Source organism: Canis lupus, chromosome 2, assembly GCF_003254725.2.
Source record: "Canis lupus dingo isolate Sandy chromosome 2, ASM325472v2, whole genome shotgun sequence".
NCBI lineage: Eukaryota > Metazoa > Chordata > Mammalia > Carnivora > Canidae > Canis > Canis lupus.
In genome coordinates this window covers 34,853,953-34,881,464 of record NC_064244.1, presented here as the reverse complement: position 1 = coordinate 34,881,464, position 27,512 = coordinate 34,853,953, and the positions used below count along the sequence as shown (strand labels likewise).

The 27,512-nt window shown below is 40.8% G+C and overlaps 2 protein-coding genes across 2 annotated transcripts; both read right to left on the bottom strand.

The window, feature by feature from the left end:
• Positions 1–941: 941 nt before the first annotated feature.
• On the bottom strand, positions 942–27,512 carry LOC112658870 (protocadherin beta-15-like). The gene is given in 6 exon segments (XM_049097401.1): positions 942–1,079; positions 3,061–3,206; positions 3,927–4,016; positions 4,170–4,234; positions 25,117–26,532; positions 26,534–27,512. Coding segments are annotated over 5 exon segments (2,484 nt in total). The 5' UTR covers positions 27,365–27,512; the 3' UTR covers positions 942–1,079; positions 3,061–3,124.
• Positions 10,502–24,737, bottom strand: LOC125752070 (protocadherin beta-15-like). The gene is made up of 4 exons (XM_025445128.3): positions 24,116–24,737; positions 18,871–22,342; positions 17,276–17,309; positions 10,502–11,619 (listed from the first exon to the last, which is right to left on the bottom strand). The coding sequence occupies exon 2, from the start codon at positions 21,261–21,263 to the stop codon at positions 18,876–18,878; it is 2,388 nt and encodes a 795-aa protein (XP_025300913.1). The 5' UTR covers positions 21,264–22,342; positions 24,116–24,737; the 3' UTR covers positions 10,502–11,619; positions 17,276–17,309; positions 18,871–18,875.

Genomic DNA, 27,512 nt, shown 5'->3' with positions numbered 1-27,512 from the left:
CAGATAGGTTTACATATCCAAAATTGTTCCAAATATACAGAAATGTTTCTTTTTTTAATAATAAATTTATTTTTTATTGGTGTTCAATTTGCCAACATACAGAACAACACCCAGTGCTCATCCCATCAAGTGCCTCCCTCAGTGCCCGTCACCCATTCACCCCCACCCCCCACCCTCCTCCCCTTCCACCACCCCTAGTTCATTTCCCAGAGTTAGGAGTCTTTATATTCTGTCTCCCTTTCTGACATTTCCCACCCATTTCCTCTCCCTTCCCTTCTATTCCCTTTCACTGTTATTTATATTCCCCAAATGAATGAGAACGTATAATGTTTGTCCTTCTCCGATTGCTTTATTTCACTCAGCATAATACCCTCCAGTTCCATCCACGTTGAAGCAAATGGTGGGTATTTGTCATTTCTAATGGCTGAGTAATATTCCATTGTATACGTAAACCACATCTTCTTTATCCATTCATCTTTCGATGGACACCGAGGCTCCTTCCACAGTTTGGCTATTGTGGACATTGCTGCTATAAACATCGGGGTGCAGGTGTCCTGGCGTTTCATTGCATCTGTATCTTTGGGGTAAATCCCCAACAGTGCAATTGCTGGGTCGTAGGGCAGGTATATTTTTAACTCTTTGAGGAACCTCCACACAGTTTTCCAGAGTGGCTGCACCATTTCACATTCCCACCAACAGTGTAAGAGGGTTCCCTTTTCTCCGCATCCTCTCCAACATTTGTGGTTTCCTGCCTTGTTAATTTGCCCCATTCTCACTGGTGTGAGGTGGTATCTCATTGTGGTTTTGATTTGTATTTCCCTGATGGCAAGTGATGCAGAGCATTTCCTCATGTGCGTGTTGGTCATGTCTATGTCTTCCTCTGTGAGATTTCTCTTCATGTCTTTTGCCCATTTCATGATTGGATTGTTTGTTTCTTTGGTGTTGAGTTTAATAAGTTCTTTATGGATCTTGGAAACTAGCCCTTTATCTGATACGTAATTTGCGAATATCTTCTCCCATTCTGTAGGTTGTCTTTTAGTTTTGTTGACTGTATCCTTTGCTGTGCAAAAGCTTCTTATCTTGATGAAGATACATCCACGAAGGCAAAAGAAACAAAAGCAAAAATGAACTATTGGAATCAGATGATTCCTAAGCAAAAAATGTAACTATGTTTTTAACATTTATTTCGGAATTCCTAAGGGCCTGTTGGTCAGGATGTGCCTTCATGTCATCTGGGAAAATTTGGGTTAGCAGTGAATGCAGCTATATTGCCTGATGCTAAACATAGCCCCCTCATTCTGTAACCTTATTCCACATGAACAGGAGTGGACCAAGGGGGAAGCACTTACTAGCATTGCTGCCTGCGATCTAGACCAGCACAGTGGCCAAACTTAGTGTGTCTTCCAACTATGGAAAAATTTGAAAGTAAATGGAGATAAGAGGGATGCCTGGGTGGCTCAGCGGTTTAGTGTCTGCCTTCGGCTCAAGGCATGATCCATGATCCCAGGATTCCAGGATCAAGTCCCACATTGGGCTCACTGCATGGAGCCTGCTTCTCCCTTTGCCTATGTCTCTGCCTCTCTGTGTGTCTTTCTTGAATAAATAAATAAAATATTTTAAAAAATAAAAGGAGAGAACAAACAATTGTAGATATGGCTAAAGGAAAGCATAAGTGGGTTATGTAATGAGGGAAATGCAGTGTTACATTAACACCTTGAAAGAAGCTCAGAGGGGATCCCTGGGTGGTTCAGCGGTTTAGCGCCTGCAGGACGTGATCCTGCAGTCCCGGGATCCAGTCCCACATCGGGCTCCCTGCGTGGAGCCTGCTTCTCCCTCTGCCTGTGTCTCTGCCTCTCTTTTTCTCTCTCCCTCTCTCTCTGTGTGTGTGTGTGTCTCTCATGAATAAATAAATAAAATCTTAAAAAAATAAAGAAGCTCAGAGCAAGAGATGATACCCAGACTTTCTTATTATCAACTTTCTAACTTTATTCCTTTCTATTCCATGACATGTAGGCCAAATCATTAGCTACTGCTCATGAATGAATGCTGTTATGAGTTGAGCTGTGTCCTTCCTAAAAAAGACACACTGTCATGCTAAACTCTAGTATCTCAGAACACAAAAGTAGTCAAGTAAAACCGAGGTCATTGGGATGGGCCCAAATCCAATATGGCTGATATCCTTATAAAAAGGGGAAATATGGGGGCACCCAGGTGGCTCAGCAGTTTAGCACCACCTGCAGCCCAGGGCGTGACCCTGGGGTCCCCGGATCGAGTCCCACATCGGGGTCCCTGCATGGAGCCTGCTTCTCCCTCTGCCTGGGTCTCTGCCTCCGTGTGTTTCTCTCTCTCTGTGTCTCTCATGAATAAATAAATGAAATCTTTAAAAAAAGGGGGGGGATTTGAACACAGGCACACATGGAGTGAAGGCTATGTGAAGAGGCATAGGGAGAAGAATGCCACCTACAAGCCCAGGAAATAGACCTGGAACATACCCTTCCCTACAGCCTGAACAAGGAACCAACCCTGCTAACAACTTGATTTCAAACCTCAAGATTCCAAAACTCTGAGATGATAATTTCCATTAATTAAGCCACCCAGTTTGTGGTATGTTGACATGGCAGCCCTAGAAAACTAATATAGGGGCACATGGATGGCTCAGTCGATTAAGTGTCTGCCTTCGGCTCAGGTCATGATCCTAAGACCCACATCAGGCTCTCTTCTGGTGGGGCCGGTAGGGTGGTGGTGGGGGAGCCTGCTTATCCCTCTTCCTCTGTCTGACACTCTCCTTGCTTGTGTTCCTTGCCCCACTCTGTCAAATAAATAAGTACAATCTTTTTTAAAAAAGAAAGCTAGGGCAGCCTGAGTGGCTCAGTGGTTTGGCGCTGCCTTCAGCCCAGAGCCTGATCCTGGGAACCCGGGATCGAGTCCCACGTCGGGCTTCCTGCATGGAGTCTGCTTGTCCCTCTGCCAGTGTCTCTGCCTCTCTTTTTCTCTGTGTCTCCCATGAATAAATAAATAAAATCTTAAAAAAATAAAACTAATATAAATGCAAACCTATACCTCTGGCCATCCTTCTTTCCAGGAAAAGTGAACAATCAGTTGTACCATTTGAAGTTCTCTCGCATCAGAAGGAGTTCCCTTCCTTCCTTGGCCATTCCTGTAGAATGCAATTCTCTAGGAGTCTTCTTCTGACTTGTGCCAGATTTCTATGTGGAAACATTTCTAGTTAGGCTCAAATTTTCCATCTTCAGTAATCTGATCACAGGGCACTCCCAGTGAGACCAAGATACATGTTGAAAGAGAGGTGGTAATGCAAGAACAGTAGGTACACTGCCAGTCTAAACCATCTACTCCTGAAACATATTTATATTCTCTAGGCCTTGTCATGTATGATCTTATATTATAACTTCCACTTGAAGATGGAGAACTGCTACACATGAAACCAATTTTTTGGTTTGATGAATCAGCTAATATCTAGGAAGTTATGAGATCCTAGTTAGTTATAAGTCAGATCACATGTTTACTTAGTATTTCATAGGCAGGGGTTCAGTTTCTACCATGGCCCAAAAGCAAACCAGGAGCTGTGTTACTAAGTTGGGATCTCTAAAAAGCAGACTTTGAGATAGACTTAGAGTGTAGGGTGTTTCCTAAGGAGTTCTTTGGTATTAATACCTGTAGGACTGAGGTGATGGAGGCAAGATTCAGGAGACAGAGAAGTGGGGAGCTCTGAAGTTAAAATGGCCCTTCAGAGTTGTTCGTTTTAGATTGCATTAGCCAGGTCTTTCTACTTCCACCTTGACCAGTTATTGGATGTGGCTTACCGAAGGATGGGTGTGACAGCTGAAGGATAGCCACTATGGCTCCTGGCACCCCAAACAAGTCCTTCTTTGGAGGGGAAGCTGGGTGGTGTATCTCCATGTACTTACAGTCCACCTGCTGTGCCACTAAGATCCTCTTCATGTTTATTCGGGAGGTAACCCCTTGATGGTTCTGAGGGGCCTCTTCCTGGGTGGAAACTTAGAAGAGAAAGTTTAATGCAATGACCTACCGCCCCTACTACTGAAACAGGTTTCAGGGTTAAAACTAATCATCATTATCTCCCTCTGTACTGCCCATTTTAGGTTTCTTCTAACCCTCCATTACCATGCCTGCTGGTGTCACTAGCTTACCTGGTCGTGTAATCCAGACCTTCATCCCTGGTCATCTGAGCCCTGGTCATCATGTCCTTCTCAATCTGGAATTGTTGCATACATTCAATTACCAAAGTAACTAGGCAAATACGTACCATGAGGCACTCAAGTGGGTCCACTGGGTGCCAAATGTATATTTCCTTGCCCCCAATGTGTAATAGAAGCCCTATTTTCTCTGTCTGATCAGAGTCAAGTTGGTCACTTCTCTTCTTGTCTTGAACCCTGGTCACATGGAACCCAAAGATTGAGGCTACTGCTTTAGCTTATATTATGTTGGGGATCTTGCTATGTTCCCTGGTGGAATTTTTTCCCTTTAGAGACAAAGGCTTTTAATTCTGCAAAGCCCAGATTTCAGAAATGGGAAGCACAAATTCCCCAACTGGGTTGTTAGGAGCAATGGTAACTGAAGCCATTTCTGCCATATAAACAGGTTAGTGTTGGTCTGAATTGCTGGAAGGTTAGACATTTGGCTATAGAAGCAACTAGATAAGCCTTGTTAAGTAAGGCATAGACACGTTCATCTTTGCCACTGTGGCCTCTTTGTTCATGTGTCCATCATGCTAGTAGTGTTCTGGCTAATGAAGAGGCTGTCTAAAGTTAAGTGGAGGGGCACCTGGGTGGCTCAGCTGATTAAGCGGCTACCTTCAGCTCAGGTCATAATCTCAGAGTCCTGGGAGCAAGCCCACAGTAGGGCTCCTTGCTCTATTGGGAGTCTGCTTCTCCATCTCCATCTGTGCTCTCTCTCACTCTCACTCTTGCTCTCTTTCAAGTAAATAAACAAAATCTTTGAACAATAAAGTGAAATGGATATATAATTTTGTCTATTTCAGTGTTTAGTGACTCTTCTTGGTGAGATGCCCTTTGGTGGTCATTAAGTTAGTGCATATAGATTTCCACACGTTATGGTCACTCTCATATATCTATCAACGTGCCTCTAACCCAGAGCTCCTTACATTCAGCCTTCCAACTTTTCAGGATCCCAAAATTTTGTCCTTAACACCTTTATTCGATGAAAAGAAACCAGAGCTTTTTGTAAGGTAGTTGAAAACATGTCTGGATCAGCAATAAAAAAGAATAATTTTGTGATCTCTTGCCATGGCCAGAAGCAAGGATGCTTTCAATATAATGGGTTGGGTTAAAATTCCAAAGAGGTCAGTGTAAGGAGTTTCCTATCGGCCAAGTTGTGATAATTTAGTTAGTAAAAATGGACCAAAGATGTATACTTGATTAAAACAAATTAAGTCCATAAATACCATGGGTATATATGGATACTGAAAAAAAAATGTTGATTTTCTCTTCAAATAGTTAGCATTACACTCAGTTTGATTTTTAGTTTATTGATCCTTTGGCCAATACTTCACCATACTGATTACTGCAACTATACAAGACATCTTGCAAATATGTATGTTTACTTGTCACTTGCCAATTCCTACAAAAAAATCTGGTTGGATTTTGATTGGAATTGCATCTCTGTAGAGATCAATTTGGTCGTAATAGACATCTCAATAATTTGGGGTCTTCCAATCTATGAATGTGGCATATTTCTCCACTTATTTAAATCTTCTCAACTTCTCTTTGCAATGTTTTATAATTTTCAACGTAGAAGTCTTACATATATTTGGTTAAATTTATTCCTATTTACTTTTTGATGCTATTGCAAATTATAGTTTTTTAATTTTATTTTTCATTTGTTGCAGTTATCTGGAAATACAATGGATTTTTATAAATCAACCTTAGATCCTCAACCTTGCTAAATCTACTCATTAGTCCCAGTAGTTTTCTTGTAGGTTCTTTAGGATTTTCAACATATGCAATTATGTCATCTGTAAATAAAGACAAATATTTTATGTATCTGTGTCTTTTATTTACTTTTCCTGCATACATTGACTAGACCCTTCTTTATAATGTTGAACAGAACAGTGATAACTTTCTGGCTTTGTCTCTAGTATTATGGGGAAGCATTCAATATTTCATCACTAAGTATTATGTTAGTAGGATTTTTATAGATATTCTTTACCACAATGAGGATGTTCCTATTCTCTAGAGTGTCGAAAATTTTCACAAAGTGCATTCTGAATTTTTCAAAGACTTTCTATGCATTTATTGAGATGATCACATAAATGTTCTCCTTTATGCTATTAATATGATGAATTATATTGATTGGGGGTTTTGGGGTTTTTAAAGACTTTATCAGAGAGAGAGAGAGGGTGAGCATGGGGGGTAAGGAGCAAAGGGAGAGGGAGAAGCAGACTCTTCACTGAGTAGGGAGCCTGACACAGGGCTCAGTCCCAGACCCCAAGATCATGACCTGAACTGAAGGCAGATGCTCAACCAACTCAGCCACCCAGGTGCCCCTGATATTTTGACTTAACACATACTAGGTTTATCATCGGGGGTTTTATTCAGTTTTGAGTAACATAAAATTCTCACAACATGACCCACAGATTAGCAAGGTGTTTATTTCTCTTTTGGAAGAGTCCAGAAACAGGCAATAGTGGGATACTATAGCCATTTAACAACCTACAAGGGGACCACAATTACTCATTTGTTTATATTGTTTTTGAACTATGTGCTCTCTACAGAAGTTACATTTTTCACAACGTGGAGAAAAGAGAATCAGAGGATTGGAAAAAGTCTCTAATCATGACATCTTGATACACCAATAAGAAAATGCCAGTTTGACTGTAGAAAATTCAAACAGCTGTGCACATCTAGCCACCAAAGTAGAACTATGAATGGCGAGCTCATGGAGATGCTTGTGGAAGCTGCCACCTTTGAGAGAACTGAAATTAAGTGCTTAGTGATTGGCTCGGGGCTGATATTCAACAAAGCCAATAGTTAGGAAGTCAAATTTGACGTTTGGAACTTCTGAACAGTTCTGTATCTGTCAATCTGCTGCTTGTACATTCTTTTGAGATTAATGGATTCACTTTGAATTCCAAATTTCATACAGGTTCCTCTTGTCCAATTCTAGCTTACAACCATATAGCAAAGAAGAGTCTGGAAAATGTGGTTCTAAGTCTCATATAACACAATCCAGCACAATCATCATTGCCCCCAGCTTTCATTCTCATGGTTGCAAAGGCTCTCCCTTCAACTCGAAGTGTTGTGTCCAACTTGCAGGAGCAAAGCACAAAAGGTGAAATTACCAAGTCTAATGAAACCATCCTTTTTGATAGCTTTTCACATTTTTTACTTACATCGACTATTTAATGACCAAAACAAATGGTTGTATGCTACATTAGCTACAAAAATTCTGCAGATCTCTCAATAGTAAAAATCAATAACTTATCTCAACTAGTACCAAAATCAATATGACAATGACCACATGCATTACATATAGGAATAGAAATTAATTAGAAAGAATAACAAAAATTTTCAAATACACTTACTTACATACTAAAAACACTTAAGTCGGGGCAGCCCAGGTGGCTCAGTAGTTTAGTGCCACCTTCAGTCCAGGGTGTGATCCTGGAGTCCGGGATTGAGTCCTGCATCAGGCTTCCTGCATGCAGCCTGTTACTCCCTCTGCCTGTGTCTCTGCCTCTCTCTGTGTGTGTGTGTGTCTCTCATGAATACATAAATAAATAAATATTTTTTAAAAATTTAAAAAATAAAAAAACTTAAGTCTAAGGAGACTTCACAATGGAAAAGATACCATATATTAGTGAACTATAAGGAAAATAACTTATCAGAAGTTGTATGATACACTTACAAGGAATTTGGAAGCAGCAGTTATATCACAAAGATTTATGTTAGAAAACACAAAGTTAGAAATTATGAGCTAGGAGTCACTTCAAAGATGAGACACTAATAAAGCAATTCCATATTTATAACATTTTAAAGATTTTTCCTCCAATATGAATTTCCTTACATATAATAAAACATTAGATGCACTTGAAGCCTTTCCCACATTGATTATGTTTGTTGTGCTTTTCTCCAAGGTGACTTTTTACTAGTCTTTGAAGCATGAAGGTAAACTAAAGGATTTTATGCATTCTTTACAGCCCTATATCCCAGTATGAGTTCTCACTAGCTGACTAAGAAATGAGAAAGACTTGAAAGCTTTTCGACATTCTTTAAATTTTTATGGTTTCTCCTCAATGTATAGCTTCTCAAATAAGCACTGAAGTGTTAGGAAATGCACTTTCCCACATTTCTTACACTAATATGCTTTCTCTCCGATGTGAATTTTCACAAGCCTTTGAAGGAATTAGATACAAGTTAAAACTTTCCTACACTCCAGATGTTAATACAAATTCTTGGCAGTATGAATTCTCATTATCTAAGCAATAAGAAGGCAGAAGTTACTGCATTTCATATATTCACAATATTTCTCTTCCAATGTGCAATATCACACATATAGTAAAATATGAAAAATGAAAGGATTTATCACATTATTTACAATTATAAGGCCTCTCTCCAGTGCTTGTGGTTATTAAAAGGAAAGGAAAGGAGAAACTGTAGCCTTTCCCACATTTCTTACATGTATAGGACTCCTTTTTGATATGTTTTCCAACTTGTAGAGTAAGGTTTCAGAAATAAGTAAAGGTTTTCCCATATTCCTTATATTTGTAAGGCTTCACCTCAATGTGAATCTTACATCTACAGTAAGGGACATAGAAGAAATAAAGACTTTATCATACCCTTCTACAGTCAAAGGGGTATTTTCACTATGAGTTCTCACATGTGCCTAAAGGATGAAGGACAAATGAAGATTTTTCCACGATTTTTACATTTATTGTATGTAGCATTTTCCACATTTTTCTGAGAGATGAAAAAATGGAAGATTTTTTTCACATTATATGAAATAAGGCTTAGCTTCAGGAGTTTTACATATACAGCAATGGATGAAGAATGAATAATGGCTTTCCTACATTTTGTATATTATTTTCCAATGTGATTTTTTACATGAGTCCTACAATGCAAAGAACAGCTGAAGCGCTCTCTATAGTCCTTAGATTGATAGGGTTTGTGTCAGTGTGTGATCCTATGTATATTTTAACAAATGAATAATATTTTTTCACATCCACCAAATTCATAACATTTCTCTTCAGTATGAGTTCTTCCATGCACATTTAAATTTGAAATCTGGCTGAAGGTTTTCTCACAATGATTATCTTCATTATATTTCTCTCTAGTATGAAATATCTTCTACGTATTACATATTAAGGTATTTTTCAAATATTTTCCAATTTGATGCTATTCGTAGAGGTTTTTAACCATATGAATTCTTAAATATCTCTCCTATGTCTTAATGCTGATCTTCTGTGTCATGACAAAAAAAGACGAGGAAATTTTTCCACATTGTGGGTGAAGTGACATAATACTAATTTAAGGTAGACTCTGTTAATAAAGACTGTGTATTCTCATTCTTAGATGAAATAACCTCCCAAAATATTAAAGGTAAAAAGTCAATTTAGTATACTGAATGGAATACAAGAAAGTACAAAATTAAGCAAAAACAAACACACAGAAACCAAATCCAGTAAACAAGAGACAAAGGAATGAAAACAGATGATACAAAAAATTGCAGTAGAGGCACCTGGCTGACTCAGCTGGTGGAACATGTGATTCTTGATCTAGGGGCTGTTTGAGTCTCACCTTGGATATAGAGATTACTGAAAAATAAAACCTTTTAGGGCACCTGGGTGGCTCAGTCAGTTAAGCATCTGCTTTGACTCACGTTATGATCTCAGGGCCCTGAGACTGAGCTCCACATCAGGCTCTGTGCACAGCATGAAGTCTGCTTCTCCCTCTCCCTTCCCTCTGTGATCTTTCTGGCTCTCACTCTCTCTCAAATAAATAAAGTTTTTTTAAAAAATAAAATCTTTAAAAATTTTGCAATGGACACAATCATATAAATAATTATATAAAATATAAATGGAATGAACTCTTCAAGAGGCAGAAATGACAATACTGGATAAAAAAGCAAGATCCAACTCTCTAGTTTACATAAGATGTATTTATACAGACAAGATGAGAAAGTAAAAGGGGAAAAAAGATATTATATGAATCCTAAGCATAAGAAATATGGGGTGATTTTATTATTATCAGATTAACAGTATTACTGGAGACTAAAAGGGATGGTTCATAATACTTAGTGTCAATTCATCAAGAAGATAAAATAACCCTACCAATGTGCAAATATAATAACAGAGCTTCAAAATACATGAAGTTTTAAAAAGTGCCACACTTGAAGGGAGAAATAGATAAATTCACAATCATAATTTAAGAGTTTAACATTTTATCTCAGTAATTGATAGAACAAGTAGGATGCAGTGGTAAGAATAAAGAAAATGTGAGCAACATTATCAAGCAACTTGGTTTATTTATTTATAGAATACTACACACATATTTATTTCAAGTACACATGAGGAATTCATCAAGATAATTCATATGGGATCACAACAAAACCCAATAAATCTCAAAGGGTTGAAACTATACAGCATATGTTCCCAGACCAAAAGAGTTACTTTGAATATGAAAAATGTTGCATCTGGATATTTGGGAATGAAGCAACATGCTTCCAGTTAGCCAACAGGTCAAATCAGAAATCAAAAGGGATATCATAGATAAATTTAAATTGAATGGCAAAAAGATCACCATGTATCAAAATTCATGAAATGCAACCAGAATAACATAGAGAAGGAAATGTATAGCTTTATGTTATATATTTTAATCTATATAAAAAAAGTTTTAGCAACAATGATACAAAACTTCAGAGAAACTGGAAAAAGAAGAGAAAACTAAATCCAAAATAGTATAGAAAAATAAATAAAAATGTAAGAGTGGAAATCAATGAAACAGAAAACAAAAATAGGAAAATGACAAAGAAAAAAACTTTTTAATAAAGATTAATAAAATTGATACTGATAAAGCAATACTGATAGACAAAAAGGAGACAAAATGTATTTTACCAATATCCAGAATGAAAGGGGCATCACTACAGATCCTAAATAAATTGAAAAGATAATAAAGGAATATTATCAATAACTTCATGTCAATAAATTTAACATTGTAGATAAAATGGACAAATTGTTTTTTAAAAAACCTGTTATGAACTGACACAAAAACAAACAGGAAAATGGCATTGTAGCATATCTATTTAAACAATTTTTTGCAATTCAAAATTTTTCCACAAAGAAAATGTTAGCCACAGATGCCTTCTGTGGTAAATTCTATCAAATACATAAAGGAGAAATAATAAATATCTTACACAAACTCTTTCATAAAGGAAAGGAGAAAACAATTGCCAAATCATTTTATGAGACCAGTATAATCCTGAAACTAAACCTGTTAAGAGCATAATATGAAAAAATACATAGATCAATATCCTTCATGAATATAAACACAAAATTCTCAACAACATTACTAGCAAATTTGATCTACCAATAGATACCATATTTTTCACACAGCTGTATGCCACCTGGAAGAAAAACATAAACAATTTGCCTGGTTAATCATAGCCATAGAAATGCCATTCTGTTTCCAGTCTGCAAGACTCCAGTTTATTGGATATCCTTGGATATCTTTGTATTCTTCTGCTAATCCAGGTGCCCCAAGTTGTGTAAGTTCTTTATGTAGAATGGAGAGGGACTTGATTGAGATTTCAGTGCTCAGATTCCAACTGTGATCACATCACTAGTACTGCAATGGCCACCTGAACTTGCAAGTTGGAAACAACCAATAGGACCAGGACTATGGTTAAGCAAGTTAATCATAAGCTCAGAAGCATAATTAATGGGTCTTCTCAAAACTTAGTATTAAAGATAGATATTATTTAATGAAATATTCTAAAAAATCAAACTTAATAGAAAATCCATTGTGAACAAAATATCCAAATATTAAATAAAGAAGGGATCTAACACTATGCTTGCAAAACTTGGCCTCACCCTAATCCCTCACCCTGTCACATCCTGATGTCAACTTTATTGTTTCCTGATCTCACTGGGGGAAAAAAATGGCCATACCTACAGTAAAGTTCCCTCTCCTGGGATGCTCCTTCATGGACAAGAGGGCTAGCAAACATCTAGATCTGATAATGCTGGCATAGTTAAATTTACAAAAAAATTCCTTTAGTTTGCAAATATGATCTCTCCTAGAATATGTTATTAATGCCAAGTTTATTATATATGCTTATGCATTAAAGAAAAATATCTTTATGATGTGGAAAAACAATGTTATTCTGGTATATATCTGTGCATGCAGCATATCTCCACCATCTACTAAAGCTACTCCCTCCCACACACCTTCAAATGCACACATAAACAAACATGCACAGATACACAAACACTATGGGTGCAGCTGTGGAGTTCTAAAATTGCTTGAGGCATTACCGTTCATGTATCATGAAAGACAGTTATTGCTTTTTCATGGCTGTGGTGATAAATTGGAAGTAATGCTCTTTTCAAGGCATGACCAATCAATCCAAGGAAGACATAAATATTCATCCTTTAGAGATGACTTTAAATTGTACACTTTACCAATAAAATATTTGTGAAGTAATACAGGAAAGCAATAATGGATACTAACACATGAGGGTCTCTGAACCTGTTACAAAACACACATCTGTGCATATTGAGAAGGTGTTAGGAATTTCTAATCATTCTGCCAGGCATATTTTACCAAGACATGTAGATTGATGATATGGTTATTAAGACTTTCAGGACACATATTTGGGCAGTTTATTTTACTATGCAGAATTTTGACCCTGCTACTTCCCTGTCTGAGACAGAAAATGGTTCTAGATGACTTCATAAACATCATAGTCATTTTGTCAGGACACCACTCCTGCAGGTTACTTTTGGGTTACTCCTAGCCAGGAATATTCCTTTGAAGGTTCAGTTACTTGTGTATGCTTGTATTAGCCAAATTGCAAAATGACTGAATAAAGATACAAAATTAGCCACAGTAGATCAGAGTATTCATCTTATGATCACAAGTTGGCTGCTTCAACTTGAGGCTTATTCCCCAAAACCCATGCTAGTTATGAAAAAGAAAAATGGGCAAAAAAACCTGAGGAACATGTCACCTCACACCACCCCTTTGAAAAATATTTGCCTTAATTATACTCAAATTAAAGTCTTCTGCACCCTGAAGGAAACCATCAACAAAACAAAAAAGCCACCTACTAAATAGGAGAAATTTTTTGTAAATGATATATCCACTAAAGGGTTAATATGCAAAATACATAAAGAACTTACACAACTCAGGGCACCTGGGTGGCCCAGTCAGTTAAGCTTCTGACTCTTTTTTTTTAATTTATTTTTTATTGGTGTTCAATTTACTAACATACAGAATAACCCCCAGTGCCCGTCACCCATTCACTCCCACCCCCCGCCCTTCTCCCCTTCCACCAAAGCTTCTGACTCTTGGTTTCGGCTTGATCTCAGGTTGTGAGATTGCCCCATGGATCAGGTTCTTGAACTTGCTCACACTCTCAAAAAAAAAAAAAAAAAAAAAAAAAACCATACAACACCAAAAAACAAATAATTCAATTTAAAAATGGGCAGAGAAAAAAAAAAAAAGAAAAAAAAAGAAAAAAAAAAGAAAAAATAAAAAAAATAAAAATGGGCAGAGGACTTCAAAGATATTTTTTCGAAGAAGACATACAGATGTCCAACACACAAACGAAAAGAGGCTTGACATTACCAATCATCATGGAAATGCAAACCAAAACCACAACGAGATAACATTTTATGCCTCTCAGAATGGTTGGTATCAACAAGACAAGAAATGGCAAATGTTGGCAAGGATGTGAAGAAAAAGGAACTCTCCTGCACTATTGGTAGGAATGTAAATTGGGGCAACCACCGTGGAAAACAGTATGGTGCTTCCTCAAAAAATTAAAAATAGAAATATCATACAGAGGCGCCTGGGTGGCTCTATCAGGTAAGCATCTGACTTCAGCTCAGGTCATGATGTCAGGGTCCTGGGATCCAGCCCTGTGTGGGGCTCCACGATCAGCACAGAGTCTGCTTCTCCCTCTCCCTCTGCCTCCTCCCTACTTGTGCACATGCTCACTCTCTCTTCCTTTCTCTCAAGTAAATAAATAAAATATTTAAAAAAGAAATACTATATAATCTAATAACTACGCATTGGTTATTTACAAAAAAAACCCTCCTAAAAATACTAATCTGAAAAGATATATGACCTCTATATTTATTGCAGCATTATTTACAATAGCCAAGGTATGGAAGCAAACTAAAAGTCCATCAATAGCTGAATGAATAAAGATGTGTGTGTGTGTGTGTGTGTGTGTGTGTGTGTTATATATATATATATATATATATATATATATATATATATATGAATTTTATTCAGCCATAAAAAAGAATGAGATCTCACCATTTGCAACAACATGGATGGACCTAAGGGTATTAAGGTAAGTGAAATAAGTCAGACAAATACCATATGATTTCACTTACAAGTAGCATCTAAAAAAAAACAACAACCCTGAACAAACAAACAAACAAACAAAACCCTGAAACAAAAACAGATCCTTAAATACAGATAATAAACTGGTGTTTGCCAGAGGGGAGGGGTAGGAGGGATGGGAAGAATGGGTGAAGAAGAGTGGGAGATATGGGCTTCCAGTTATGGAATGTATGATTTGGGGGAATGAAAGGTATAGCATAGGAAATATGGTCAATGGTTTGGAATAGCACTGTGAGGTGAGAGATGGTAGCTATACTTGTGATGAGTAAAACATAATGTATAGAGTTGTTAAAACACTATGTTGCACACCTAAAACTAATGCAACATTGTGTATCAATTATATTTCAATTAAAAAAAAAAGAAAAACGGAAAGAAAAAATTTCCATTAAGCACAATGCCCCAATTGTCCTTTTAAATCACTAGCAATAAATAGCTGAGTACTAGGACATTCCTACGTGTAAGAGATTATGGAAGCAAGAATATTTCGGCCTAGAGTAGGGGAAGGCAAAGACGAATGGGTTCAGAATGGCTTTTTTAGTAGCTATTTGTATTTGTTTCTTATCATTGATATAACAAATTGCCACAAACTTTGTGGCTTAAAAACACAAATTTATTATTTTATGGTTCTAGGGGTCAGAAGTCTAAAATGAGTCTTACTGGGCTACATTTAAGGTAGGGCTGTGTTCCTTTCTGGAGGCTCTAAAGGAGAACATATTTTTGCCTTTTCTAGCTTCTAGCGCCTGCCTGCATTCCTACACTGGAGGCTCCCTTCCATCTTCAAAGTCAGTAAAGGCTGGTGGAGTCTTTTGTAAAACATCACTATGATACTGACTCTTCTGCTTCCCACTATCATCTCTTATTAAGGGTTCTTATGATTATGTTGGACTCACCTGGATAATCTAGGGTAATCTATCTTAAGGTTAGCTGTCAACTTTATTTCTATCAGCAACTTGAATTCTTCTTTGATATATAACAAATGATAGAGTTCCAGATCTCAGGACACAGATACTTCGTGGGGCCCTTATTCTCTTTACCACAGTCCACCCTGTGGCTCCCAAAGATTCACATCCAAACAACATAAAAAATATATTCAAAATCCCCAAAGATCTCATCTCATTACAGTATCAACTCAGTCCATAATTTCATCTAAATTTCATCAACTCCAAAACTCAAAATTTCACCATCTGCATCATCTAAATCAGGTATGGGTGGGACCATAGATACTATACATCCTGAGCATAATTCCTCTCCATCTGTAGACCAGTGAAACTAAACAAATTATCTGTTCTCCAAACTGTATCATGATGGGACAGGCACAGGACAGTAATTAATAGCCATTCCTGTTCAAACAGAAAATAGAAAGTAGAAATAGTCAGATGCCCCCCAAAACACAGAAATCCATCCAGGAAAACTCTATCTCCTTTTAAGGCCTTGGTTTGGACCTCCATCCTCTGAGATCCAGGGTCTGTTTTGAGCCATCCTTTCTTTCTCATAGAGGGTAGTATGTTTTTTGGCCTAAGGAGTTTTTTCAATTATTGCTTTCTCATAGAATTGTGCAGTACAATAGGTTTCTCTTATATCATTCAAGCTGCTAATATTTCTAATGGCAAAACATTCTCAAGAACTGTTTGAGTCCCTTGTGTCTGTCACAGGGATTCTTTCTCCCAGATAATAGGCTACTTCACAGTTCTTGCCAGTATAATTTCATCTCTATTTCTGACTTCTGCTGGGATGGCTGGGATTTCCATGAATTGCATGCCTAATCTCTTTAAAGAACCTGCTATATAACTAAATACTCTTACCTTTTAATCCTTTCAAGGTGCTAGCAAAAGATTGTCCTGTGACCCCTTGGCTCTTGCTCTAGAGCATACTTTCCTAATTTGAGCCTCGTGAGAAAAGCCTGAAAAGGCTAAAAATTTAGCACATTACCCAGTTCTAGTTCCTTTTAAAAGCTTAACAGTTCTTCCCACCATCTATCTTATTCCTCTCACATTTTATTATAAGCAGCAGGAAGAAACCGGACTGCACCTCATTTCTTTCTGATCTCTTACCATTAGTGACTTTAACATCCATATTTCTACCATCTCTTCATAATTATTTGGGTATTCTTTTTTTTTCTTGAGAGAGAGAGAGAGAGGAGAGAGAGAGAGAGAGAGATGGAACACCAGTGCTGGAGAGTGAGGGGAGGGGGTGGGGGGTAGGGAGAGAGTCTTAAGCAGGTTCCTAGCTTATCATGGAGCCAGATGTGGGGCTTGATCTCAGGACCCTGAGATCACAACCTGAGCCAAAATCAAGAGTTGGACAAAAAAAAAAAAAGAGTTGGACACTACTGAGCCACCCAGACACCACGATTTAGGTATCCCATATAGCAACATATATATTCTCCACGATGCTCCTTACTTCATTCTGAGACTTTGACAGCAGAGTTGTTAACATCCATATTTCTAGCATCATTCTGTCCAAAAAAATCTAGGATTTTTCCATCATGCTTTTCAAAATTCTTCCACCCTCTGCCTACCTTCTAGTTCCAAACAACTTCTATGATTTTAATTATTTGTTCCAGGTACCAAAACCTTTATTGTTCAGGGTTCAAACAGAGAAACAACCAGCAGAATTGAGAGATTTGTTGCAAGGAAATAACTTACCCAATTGTGGGAGCTGGCTAGGCAAGTCCAGTATCTGTAAGACAGGCAATTAAAGGACTGGCTGAAACTCTGGGGCATAAGCTGAAGCCTCTGCCCACAGGGAAAATTCATCTTAGGGAAAATTCATATCTGCCCTGAAGGACTTCCACCTGATGAATCAGGCCAACACAGAACATCTGGGATATTCTCCTTATTTTCAGGTTGACTAATTAGCAACCTTAATTCCATCTGAACCTTAATTCCTCTTTACAATATAGCTTAATATTTAACAGGTTCCAGGAACTAGGATCCGGATATCTTTAGGGGGCCATAATTCTGCCTACCACACCATTTTATAGCATCTGCAAAATTAAGAGGCTCCTGGAGATAGAGGAGTCCTGAAAACAGAGCTGATTATTTCTTCAAATCATTCAACACCCTCACCAATATATTTTTAAGTAAGTTTTCTTTGATTAACTAATATTAATTATGCAATGTATTTTCTTTAAAATCCCCTAACAACAAGTACAATGTCATCATCCAAAGGCAACTAGATATTGGCATGTTGTGCCATCAAAAGATACTCTAGGCCTAGAACTTGGAAGTCACTTAAGAATTACTCTGCAATCACAGTACATAATTGCAAGCAATGCTTTTCCTGGCACTAAAGCTGTTAAAGTAAAGAGGAACACCTTAAATGTAATCTGGGTATGAGTAAATCTGTCTAGCACTCTTATCAGGATCAGAATTTAAGTTACATGTAAGTGAGAACCCCTATGTTTTTCAACATTAATGAAAGAATGCATGATAGATATATTTTCATGATGTGACATATGTATTTCAGAGCAAAAATCTAATGCTTACAAGTGACTTTTTGAAATAAATAGCATAAAAATGTACAGTTGCTGCCTATTTATAAAACAAAAATCCAAAAAGAGCTTGGAAAAAGTGGACATGGGTAAATACAAATTGATTCCACTCGAAACACAAAAGGGGTTATGCAAAAGTCATAGGTGGGTTAATAACAAAACCTAAAAGACTTCCAGTAATTTAAAAATGAAGTGTGTAGTGCAGCCCCGGTGGCTCAGTGGTTTAGCGCCACCTTCAGCCCAGGGTGTGATCCTGGAGACCCTGGATTGAGTCCCACATCAGGCTCCCTGCATGGAGCCTGCTTCTGCCTCTGCCTGTGTCTCTCTCTCTCTCTCTCTCTCTCTCTGTGTGTGTCTCTCATGAATAAATAAACAAAATATTTTTTAAAAAATTAATTGTGTAGAAAGGAATCATTCTCTTTTTTAAGTAAACTCCATCATGGAGCCCAAAATGGGCTTTGAACTCATGACCTTGAGACCAAGACCTCAGATGAGATCAAGAGTCAGAGGCTTAACCAATTGAACCAACTCCAGAAATCAGACATTCTTAAGTAGTGTTACCGTTAAGAGTAAATTTACTACGTATAAACAGGGGGAAAGTACAATTAAAATTACTACTGGAAAAAAAAAGAAAAAAAATTACTACTGGATTTTTTTTTTTTTTTTTTTACTACTGGATTTTAAAAAGCAACAGAAAGGCCAAGGAGACAAAACTAATGGAAAAGGAAAAGAATAAGTTTCAAATACCTAAACTATTCCGGAAAGTTGGATTGGAAGGTTGGATTTCCCTCTGACTTCCTCCCAAGATCGTGGCTTACAATATTGGGGAAAATCGGCTTCAAGAATTTGAACTCGCTGGTCCCAGTCCCTCCCGCCAGACACACCTCGTACTGGTAGCTCTGGGACAGGGTCCCCGCGCCGCTGACGTCCACCAGGTGGCCCGGAAAGTGGCCCTCGGGCACCGCGCAGCCACCCCCCGACGCCGCCCCGCTCCTCCTGCACAGCCGCACCGCCACGAACGCCAGCGCCGAGCACAGGAAGAGCGACGACACGGACGCCAAGGCGATGACCAGGTAGACGGTGAGCGGGTCGGCCCGGGCCTCGGCCGCCGCCACGTCCGGCAGCGGCAGGTAGGGCTGCGAGAAGCCGTCCACCAGCAGCACGTGCAGCGTGACGCTGGCCGACAGCGGCGGCTCGCCATTGTCCTTGACCAGCACCAGCAGCCTGTGCCTGACGGCGTCGCGCTCGCTCAGCAGCCGGGCCGTGCGCACCTCGCCGTTGTGCGCCCACACGCCGAACAGCCCGGGCTCCGTGGCCTTGAGCAGCTGGAACGACAGCCAGGCGTTCTGGCCCGAGTCGCCGTCCACCGCCACCACCTTGGTCACCAGGTAGCCCGCCTCGGCCGCCCGCGGCACCAGCTCGGTGCAGGGCGCAGAGCCGTTCTGCAGCGGGTACAGCACGAAGGGCGCGTTGTCGTTGTCGTCCAGCACCAGCACGCGCACCAGCGCCTGGCTGCTCAGCGCGGGCGAGCCGCGGTCGGCCGCGCCCACGCGGACCTCGAAGGCCTGCAGCGCCTCGTAGTCCAGGGACCTGAGCGCGAACAGCTGCCCGTTGTCCGCGTTGATGGACACCAGCGAGGCGAGCGGCAGGTGCGGGTCCCGGGGCGGCAGCAGCGAGTAGGTGACCTGGGCGTTGGCGCCCGCGTCTCTGTCGGTGGCGCTCACGGTGCCGATGTGCAGGGCGGGGCTGTTGTTCTCGCGGACGCGCAGGGTGTAGGTGGTCTGGCTGAAGGCGGGGGCGTTGTCGTTGACGTCGGAGACCGTCACGGTGATGTTGTGCTGGGTTTTCAGCCTGGGGGTCCCCAGGTCACTGACGGTGATGGTGATGTTGTACTCCGCCTGGCTCTCTCTGTCCAGCGCCCCATTTGTTACTAAGGTATAGAAATTCTCTTCTGATGGTTTCAGGAGGAAAGGGAGATCATCCTGGATCCAGCAAGTCATCTTTCCGTTGTCCCCAGAGTCTCGATCTCGAACTCTAAACAGGGCTACCTCTGTTTCTGGAGAATTTTCAGGAATGGGGCTGGTGAGTGATGAAATAGTTAGTTCTGGGAAGTTATCGTTAACATCCACCACCTCAATGGAGACAGAGCATCTTCCAGAAAGCCCTCCACCATCAGATGCTTCTATTTCCAGCTCATATGAAGATATTGTCTCAAAATCTAGTTTTTTAATCAGTCGAACTTCTCCTGAAAAGTTGTTTAGCTCAAAAGTTGTACTTATCTCCTGAGAACTATAAAAATAGGAGTAGGATATCTCCCCATTTGTCCCAGTGTCTAAATCTCTAGCAGAGACCTTGACAACTAGCATGCCCACAGGGCTGTTCTCTGGAATTTGAACCTGGTAGAGTTTCTGTACAAACTCAGGGGCATTGTCATTGACGTCCAAGACCAAGATGCGAACCTGAGCAGCACCAGACCGGGGTGGAGAGCCGCCATCCAGCGCTGTGAGAGTTACTCTGAGCTCAGCCTGCTCCTCCCGATCCAGCTCTTTGACTAGTACCAGTTCTGGGTATTTCCTACCATCCCCTCTGGTGCGGGTAGAAACACGGAAATGAGAGTTGGGACTGATGCTGTAATTTTGGATGTTGTTGTTGCCCACGTCCAAGTCCTGGGCTTTTTTCAAAGCAAACACAGTCCCAGGAGGGCTTGTCTCCAGGATTTTCAGAGTCATTTCTCTTTCAGGAAATTCAGGAGAATGATCATTTATATCTCTCACCAGTAGCTCAGCCCGAAATACTCCCAATGGGTTTTTCAGTAACACTTGGAAATGCATTACACATGGATCTGTAGAGCCGCAGATCTCCTCCCGATCCAGTTTCTCACTTAATACCAACTCCCCGGTCTGCAGATCAAGCTGCAAGCCGGGTTCGTTATCCTCAGAGACCACCCGGGCTCCCCGCGCTGCCAGCTCCCCTACTCCCAGTCCCAGGTCCTTGGCCAGGTTGGCCACAAATGAGCCACTCTCTGTTTCCTCCATCACGGAATAGCGACGGGATTCCCAGCCTGCCAGAGCCTCTCCCAACAGGAGAAAGAGAATCAGGACTTGCCTTTGTTCAGGAAAGCACTCCCCTCCGGCCTCCATCTTTACATCCACAAACGCCTTTCCAAAAACAGGGCTCACCTCTACCTTGGGAACAGTGAAGGATCTCGGTTGGTAACTATCCGGAAATGCTGATGAGTATCGTGACGTACTGGTCCTGAACTCTGCGTACAAGCTTTTGTCTTCGGCTATAGATGGGAAGTAGAGTTCACAGCAGTTCCCGGGCTGCCTTTTTTTTTTTTTTTTTAAGCCTTAGCCTGCAGCGCCACCATGCGTTGTCTTCCAAAAGAATCGCTACAATTGTCTTTTCTCTGATCCAGCCAGCAATTGGGAGTTTGGAAATGGTTTGAAGGAGGTAATATTATCAGAAAACCATGTAATTATAATTATTCATTCTTTCACTCAAAGAAGTGTTATTGTTATTTACATATTAAGTTCTGAAATAGATCACTAAACAACCCAAATATAATCCCTACTTTATACAAACTGTAGTCTGGGTGAAGTGCTCCAAAAGTTGAGAAGTGTAAGAAGACAATAGTAATAAATCATGTTGTAAAAACAACAGTATATACTTAAGTAATTTCTTAAAATTCTCTCAGCAAGAAAGATGAATTCCTCTAGATTTTCTTTCAAATTCTAGGCAGTGTATGTGACAGAATGATGGTTCCCGTTGGTTGAATCACAACGAAGAAAAAGCTACCAGTTAAATCCTAGTTTATGATATCACTTCCACATAAGGTCAGGGAATTATGATTTTGTAAAACTTCCAAACAATGGTAAAATGCATATGAAGGCACTTTCTATATCTCTAACCCTACTTTTCCTCCTTAGCATTTATCTGATATGGCATACATGTACATACTTAATTTTTTCTTTTTTAAAATATTTTATTTATTGTTGATGACAGACACACAGAGAGAGAGGCAGAGACACGGGTAGAGGGAGAAGCAGGCTCCATGCAGGGAGCCCAACATGGGACTCGATCCTGAGTCTCCAGGATCACACCCTGGGCTGAAGGCAGCACTAAACCACTGGGCCACCGGGGCTGCCCTAATTTCTTCTTTTCTGTGTCATTCTTGGGCTTGAGATCTTTGTTCTATTAATGTCCACATGTCCAACATCTGGAACATACAGTAGATGCTCAACAACTATTTGTTTAATAGCTCAATCAATAAAGCACAATTAATTTTAAAATTCTGATAGATGGATTCTTTTCCTAAGAAGATCCTAGTTCATTATATGAGCTGGATAAACAAGACACCATGTTCCCAAATAGCCATTTTCTGCATTCTTTAGAAAAGTAATTTGCAATACTTCAGAATGATCTAAATATTTTTCATTAAATGGCAAAATACTCTGGCATCCCCTATGCAATGGAATAGATTCTAAAAAACAAAACCCAGAACATAGCGACCAGGCTATAAAGATCCTACAAATAAGGTACATCTCTTAACTCTGGGAAATGAACTAGGGGTGGTGGAAGGGGAGGTGGGCGGGGGTGGGGTGGGGGTGACTGGGTGGCGGGCACTGAGGTGGGCACTTGACGGGATGAGCACTGGGTGTTATTCTGTATGTTGGCAAATTGAACACCAATAAAAAATAAATTTATTATTAAAAAAAAGGTACATCTCTTTTATTTTTTAAAAAGATTTATTTATTTATGATAGACACGCTGAGAGAGAGAGAGAGAGAGAGAGGCAGAGACACAGGCAGAGGGAGAAGCAGGCTCCATGCCTGGAGTCCGATGCGGGTCTCAATCCCGGGACTCCAAGATCGCACCCTGGGCCAAAGGCAGGCGCCAAACCGCTGAGCCACCCAGGGATCCCCGGGTACATCTCTTTTAGAACACATTTTATATTGTCAATGTTATTTCACACTAATGCTATTATGACACTAATAATATTCAAAATTTTCTTACATAGTAGAATTTTCAAAGAATTTCCATAAGACACTAAAGAAGCTGTAAAATTTTAAAATCACCATCAATTCTTCTCAAAATCACATATTTTAATAAAAGCTTGTGCTTGTCCCTTACAGACTACTGATATTCCACAAACTTTTGATCCCAAATAATTATACTAACATTAAAACCCCAATTTAAAAAATTCGTGGGATGCCTGGATGGCTCAGCAGTTGAGTGTGTGTCTGCCTTTGGCTTGGGATATGATCCTGGAGTCCCAGGATCAACTCCCACTTAGGGATCTTTGCGTGGAGCCTGCTTCTCCCTCTGCCTGTGTCTCTGCCTCTCTCTCTCTCTCTCTTTCTCTCTCATGAATAAATAAATAAAATCTTTTTTAAAGATATCCAATGAGTAAAATTCAATCCATGCAAGACTAAACATGCATTTGATAAGGGAAAATTCTATTTAGCTAACATAATTAAAGGGAAATTTCTTAAAAGCGCACACATTTGTTTCCAAAAATCCAAGGAAGAAAGCTGACTTGGGAAAATCTATAATGTTACTTTTTAGGCATCTCCTTTCTTCTTGGACTCTATGTGGACTGATTTCTTTTTTTTCTTTCATTGTATTTAGCCAACATGATATCATTTTCTTGTTAAGTTCCTAACAAACTATTTTAGATCTGATTTCTAAAGCCATTTTTAATAATAAATTTATTTTTTATTGGTGTTCAATTTGCCAACATACAGAATAACACCCAGTGCTCATCCCGCAAGTGCCCCCCTCAGTGCCCGTCACCCATTCCCCCCACCCCACGCCCTCCTCCCTTTCCATCACCCCTAGTTTGTTTCCCAGAGTTAGGAGTCTTCATGTTCTGTCTCCCTTTCTGATATTTCCCACACATTTCTTCTCCCTTCCCTTATATTCCCTTTCACTTTTATATTCCCCAAATGAATGAGAACATATAATGTTTGTCCTTCTCCAACTGACTTACTTCACTCAGCATAATACCCTCCAGTTCCATCCACGTTGAAGCAAATGGTGGGTATTTGTCATTTCTAATGGCTGAGTAATATTCCATTGTATACATAGACCACAGCTTCTTTATCCATTCATCTTTCGATGGACACTGAGTAAAGCCATTTTTTTTAAACAAGAGATTTGCTCAGCATGGATTAGCAATACCACCTTTGATGACTGTCTGAAAACAGAGGAAAATGAATCAAATAAAATGAACATGGATGCAACAGTACATATCTACTGAAGAGAGAAGATTCCTGAAAATTATGGGTATGCTAGACAAGACATTATAGGGATCTATCATTTAAAAATCTTGAAATAATGTAATAATTTTTTGATAATAGTCATAGATTGATATACTGAAGTCAGATATAGAGGAAAAGCCCTTACATATGGAAGAAATTATAGCCTTTCTAGAGGAAAAGCCTTTACATATGGAAGAAATTATAGCCTTTCTACTTACTACTAGTGTGAAAAATGCAATTTTTGCAGACATTTCTCCACTTAATTTAAGACAGGCTTAATATCAGATGAAACAGAAGCTATATACTAATATTCATTTTATTAATATTATGATGCTTCCGAACCACAACATCAAAGACTTAGAGTTTCCATATAATAATCAAATAAAGGGTGGTGCTAGTGTCATCTTCAAATCAACAGTGCTTGATAATGAAAAGTTGACAAATACAACACATGTTCACTTTTCAGTAATGCAATAAAGTTGAAAATTCTTTGTCTCCATCAAAATACAAATGATAAAAAGAGTAAAGAGTAAATTCTATATGGACCAAAACCAGTAAGGGGGACCTATCAAAATTAGAAGGAACTAACCTTCATCCAAATTCCTAATTGAATCAGAAACTATTTACAAAATTTAGGTTTTCCTCCACGTCATTCACAGACCTCTGTTAGGTGAAGACAACAGACGTCAAGAACTTAAATTCCCTGGTCCCAGATTCTTCTCTGATACACCTCGTACTGGTAGCTCTGGGACAGGGTCCCCGCGCCGCTGACGTCCACCAGGTGGCCCGGAAAGTGGCCCTCGGGCACCGCGCAGCCACCCCCCGACGCCGCCCCGCTCCTCCTGCACAGCCGCACCGCCACGAACGCCAGCGCCGAGCACAGGAAGAGCGACGACACGGACGCCAAGGCGATGACCAGGTAGACGGTGAGCGGGTCGGCCCGGGCCTCGGCCGCCGCCACGTCCGGCAGCGGCAGGTAGGGCTGCGAGAAGCCGTCCACCAGCAGCACGTGCAGCGTGACGCTGGCCGACAGCGGCGGCTCGCCATTGTCCTTGACCAGCACCAGCAGCCTGTGCCTGACGGCGTCGCGCTCGCTCAGCAGCCGGGCCGTGCGCACCTCGCCGTTGTGCGCCCACACGCCGAACAGCCCGGGCTCCGTGGCCTTGAGCAGCTGGAACGACAGCCAGGCGTTCTGGCCCGAGTCGCCGTCCACCGCCACCACCTTGGTCACCAGGTAGCCCGCCTCGGCCGCCCGCGGCACCAGCTCGGTGCAGGGCGCAGAGCCGTTCTGCAGCGGGTACAGCACGAAGGGCGCGTTGTCGTTGTCGTCCAGCACCAGCACGCGCACCAGCGCCTGGCTGCTCAGCGCGGGCGAGCCGCGGTCGGCCGCGCCCACGCGGACCTCGAAGGCCTGCAGCGCCTCGTAGTCCAGGGACCTGAGCGCGAACAGCTGCCCGTTGTCCGCGTTGATGGACACCAGCGAGGCGAGCGGCAGGTGCGGGTCCCGGGGCGGCAGCAGCGAGTAGGTGACCTGGGCGTTGGCGCCCGCGTCTCTGTCGGTGGCGCTCACGGTGCCGATGTGCAGGGCGGGGCTGTTGTTCTCGCGGACGCGCAGGGTGTAGGTGGTCTGGCTGAAGGCGGGGGCGTTGTCGTTGACGTCGGAGACCGTCACGGTGATGTTGTGCTGGGTTTTCAGCCTGGGGGTCCCCAGGTCACTGACGGTGATCGTGATGTTGTACTCCGCCTGGCTCTCTCTGTCCAGCGCTCCTTCTGTTACTAGCTTGTAGAAATTCTCAAGGGAAGGTTTTAGAGTGAACGGAACATCTTCCTGGATGGAGCAAACCATCCTCCCATTTTCCCCGGAGTCTCGGTCTTGAATACTGAAAAGAGCTATGGTGGTCTCAGGAGAATTTTCTGGGATCGAGCTTGTAAGTGAAGCCATAGTCAGTTCTGGGGTGTTGTCATTTATATCCACCACCTCTATTATGACAGTGCATTTGCCAGAAAGACCTGCTCCATCAGAGGCCTTAATATCCAGCTCATATGACATAATTTTTTCAAAATCTAGTTCCCTAATTATTTTAATTTCTCCTGTGAGTTCATTAAGTGCAAATGTCCTACTAATCTCTTCATCGCCATAAAAAAAATGAATAAAATACTTTGCCATTTGTTCCTGTGTCTAAATCTCTAGCTGAAACAGTTACAATAAGAGATCCCAGGGGACTGTTTTCCGGGATCTGGGCACGATAGAGTGGCTGCACAAACTCAGGGGCATTGTCATTGATGTCCAGGACATCAATGAGGACCAAGGCAGTCCCAGTTTTGGGAGGAACTCCACCATCTACTGCCAGGAGAGTTAACCTAAGTTCAGTCTGCTCCTCTCGATCTAGGGCTTTGTCCAAAACCAGTTCCGGATATTTTCTGCCTTCACCGCTATTGCGCGTAAGAACGTGGAAGTGGGAGTTGGGATAAATGGTGTAGTTTTGAATGTTATTGATGCCTACATCCAAATCTTGTGCGTTTTTCAGGGGAAACACAGTCCCTGGAAGAGTATTTTCCATGATTTTCAAAATCATTTCTGATTCTGGGAACACAGGGGAATTGTCATTTATGTCACTGAGCAAAAGCTTATACCTATATACCTCCAAAGGTTCTTCCAGTAACACTTGGAATTGCAGTACACAGGGCTCAGTGGAGCCACACAGTTCCTCCCGATCCAGTTTCTCATTTATTTGCAAATCTCCAGTCTGAAGGTTCAGCTGAAAATGTTTTTTGTCATCGTTAAAAATGATCCGAGCCCTCCGCCAAGAGAGCTCTTTTACCCCTAGCCCTATGTCTTTTGCTAGATTGGCCACAAAAGAACCACTCTCTGTTTCTTCTGCAATACGATAATCTTCCTGCTCTGCGCAACTATGAGCCAGCAAAACAAAGAGAAGAACTTGCCTTAGTCTAGGAAAGCGCTCCTCTTCAGCCTCCATTTCTACGCGAAAAAATCTTTAGAATCCAAGTGCCCGTTTGGTCTTTAGGCAGTCCGCTCTGGGAATCAATCCCTGCCGCAAGGCAACTCCGTAAAGAATTATCTTCTCTTAGAAGTGCGTGTGACTGCCCGAACGCTAACCATCCGCA

Excerpts from the sequence above, each read along its gene's own strand:
- LOC125752070 (XM_025445128.3), bottom strand. The coding sequence starts at position 21,263 with ATGGAGGCCGGAGGGGAGTGCTTTCCTGAACAAAGGCAAGTCCTGATT.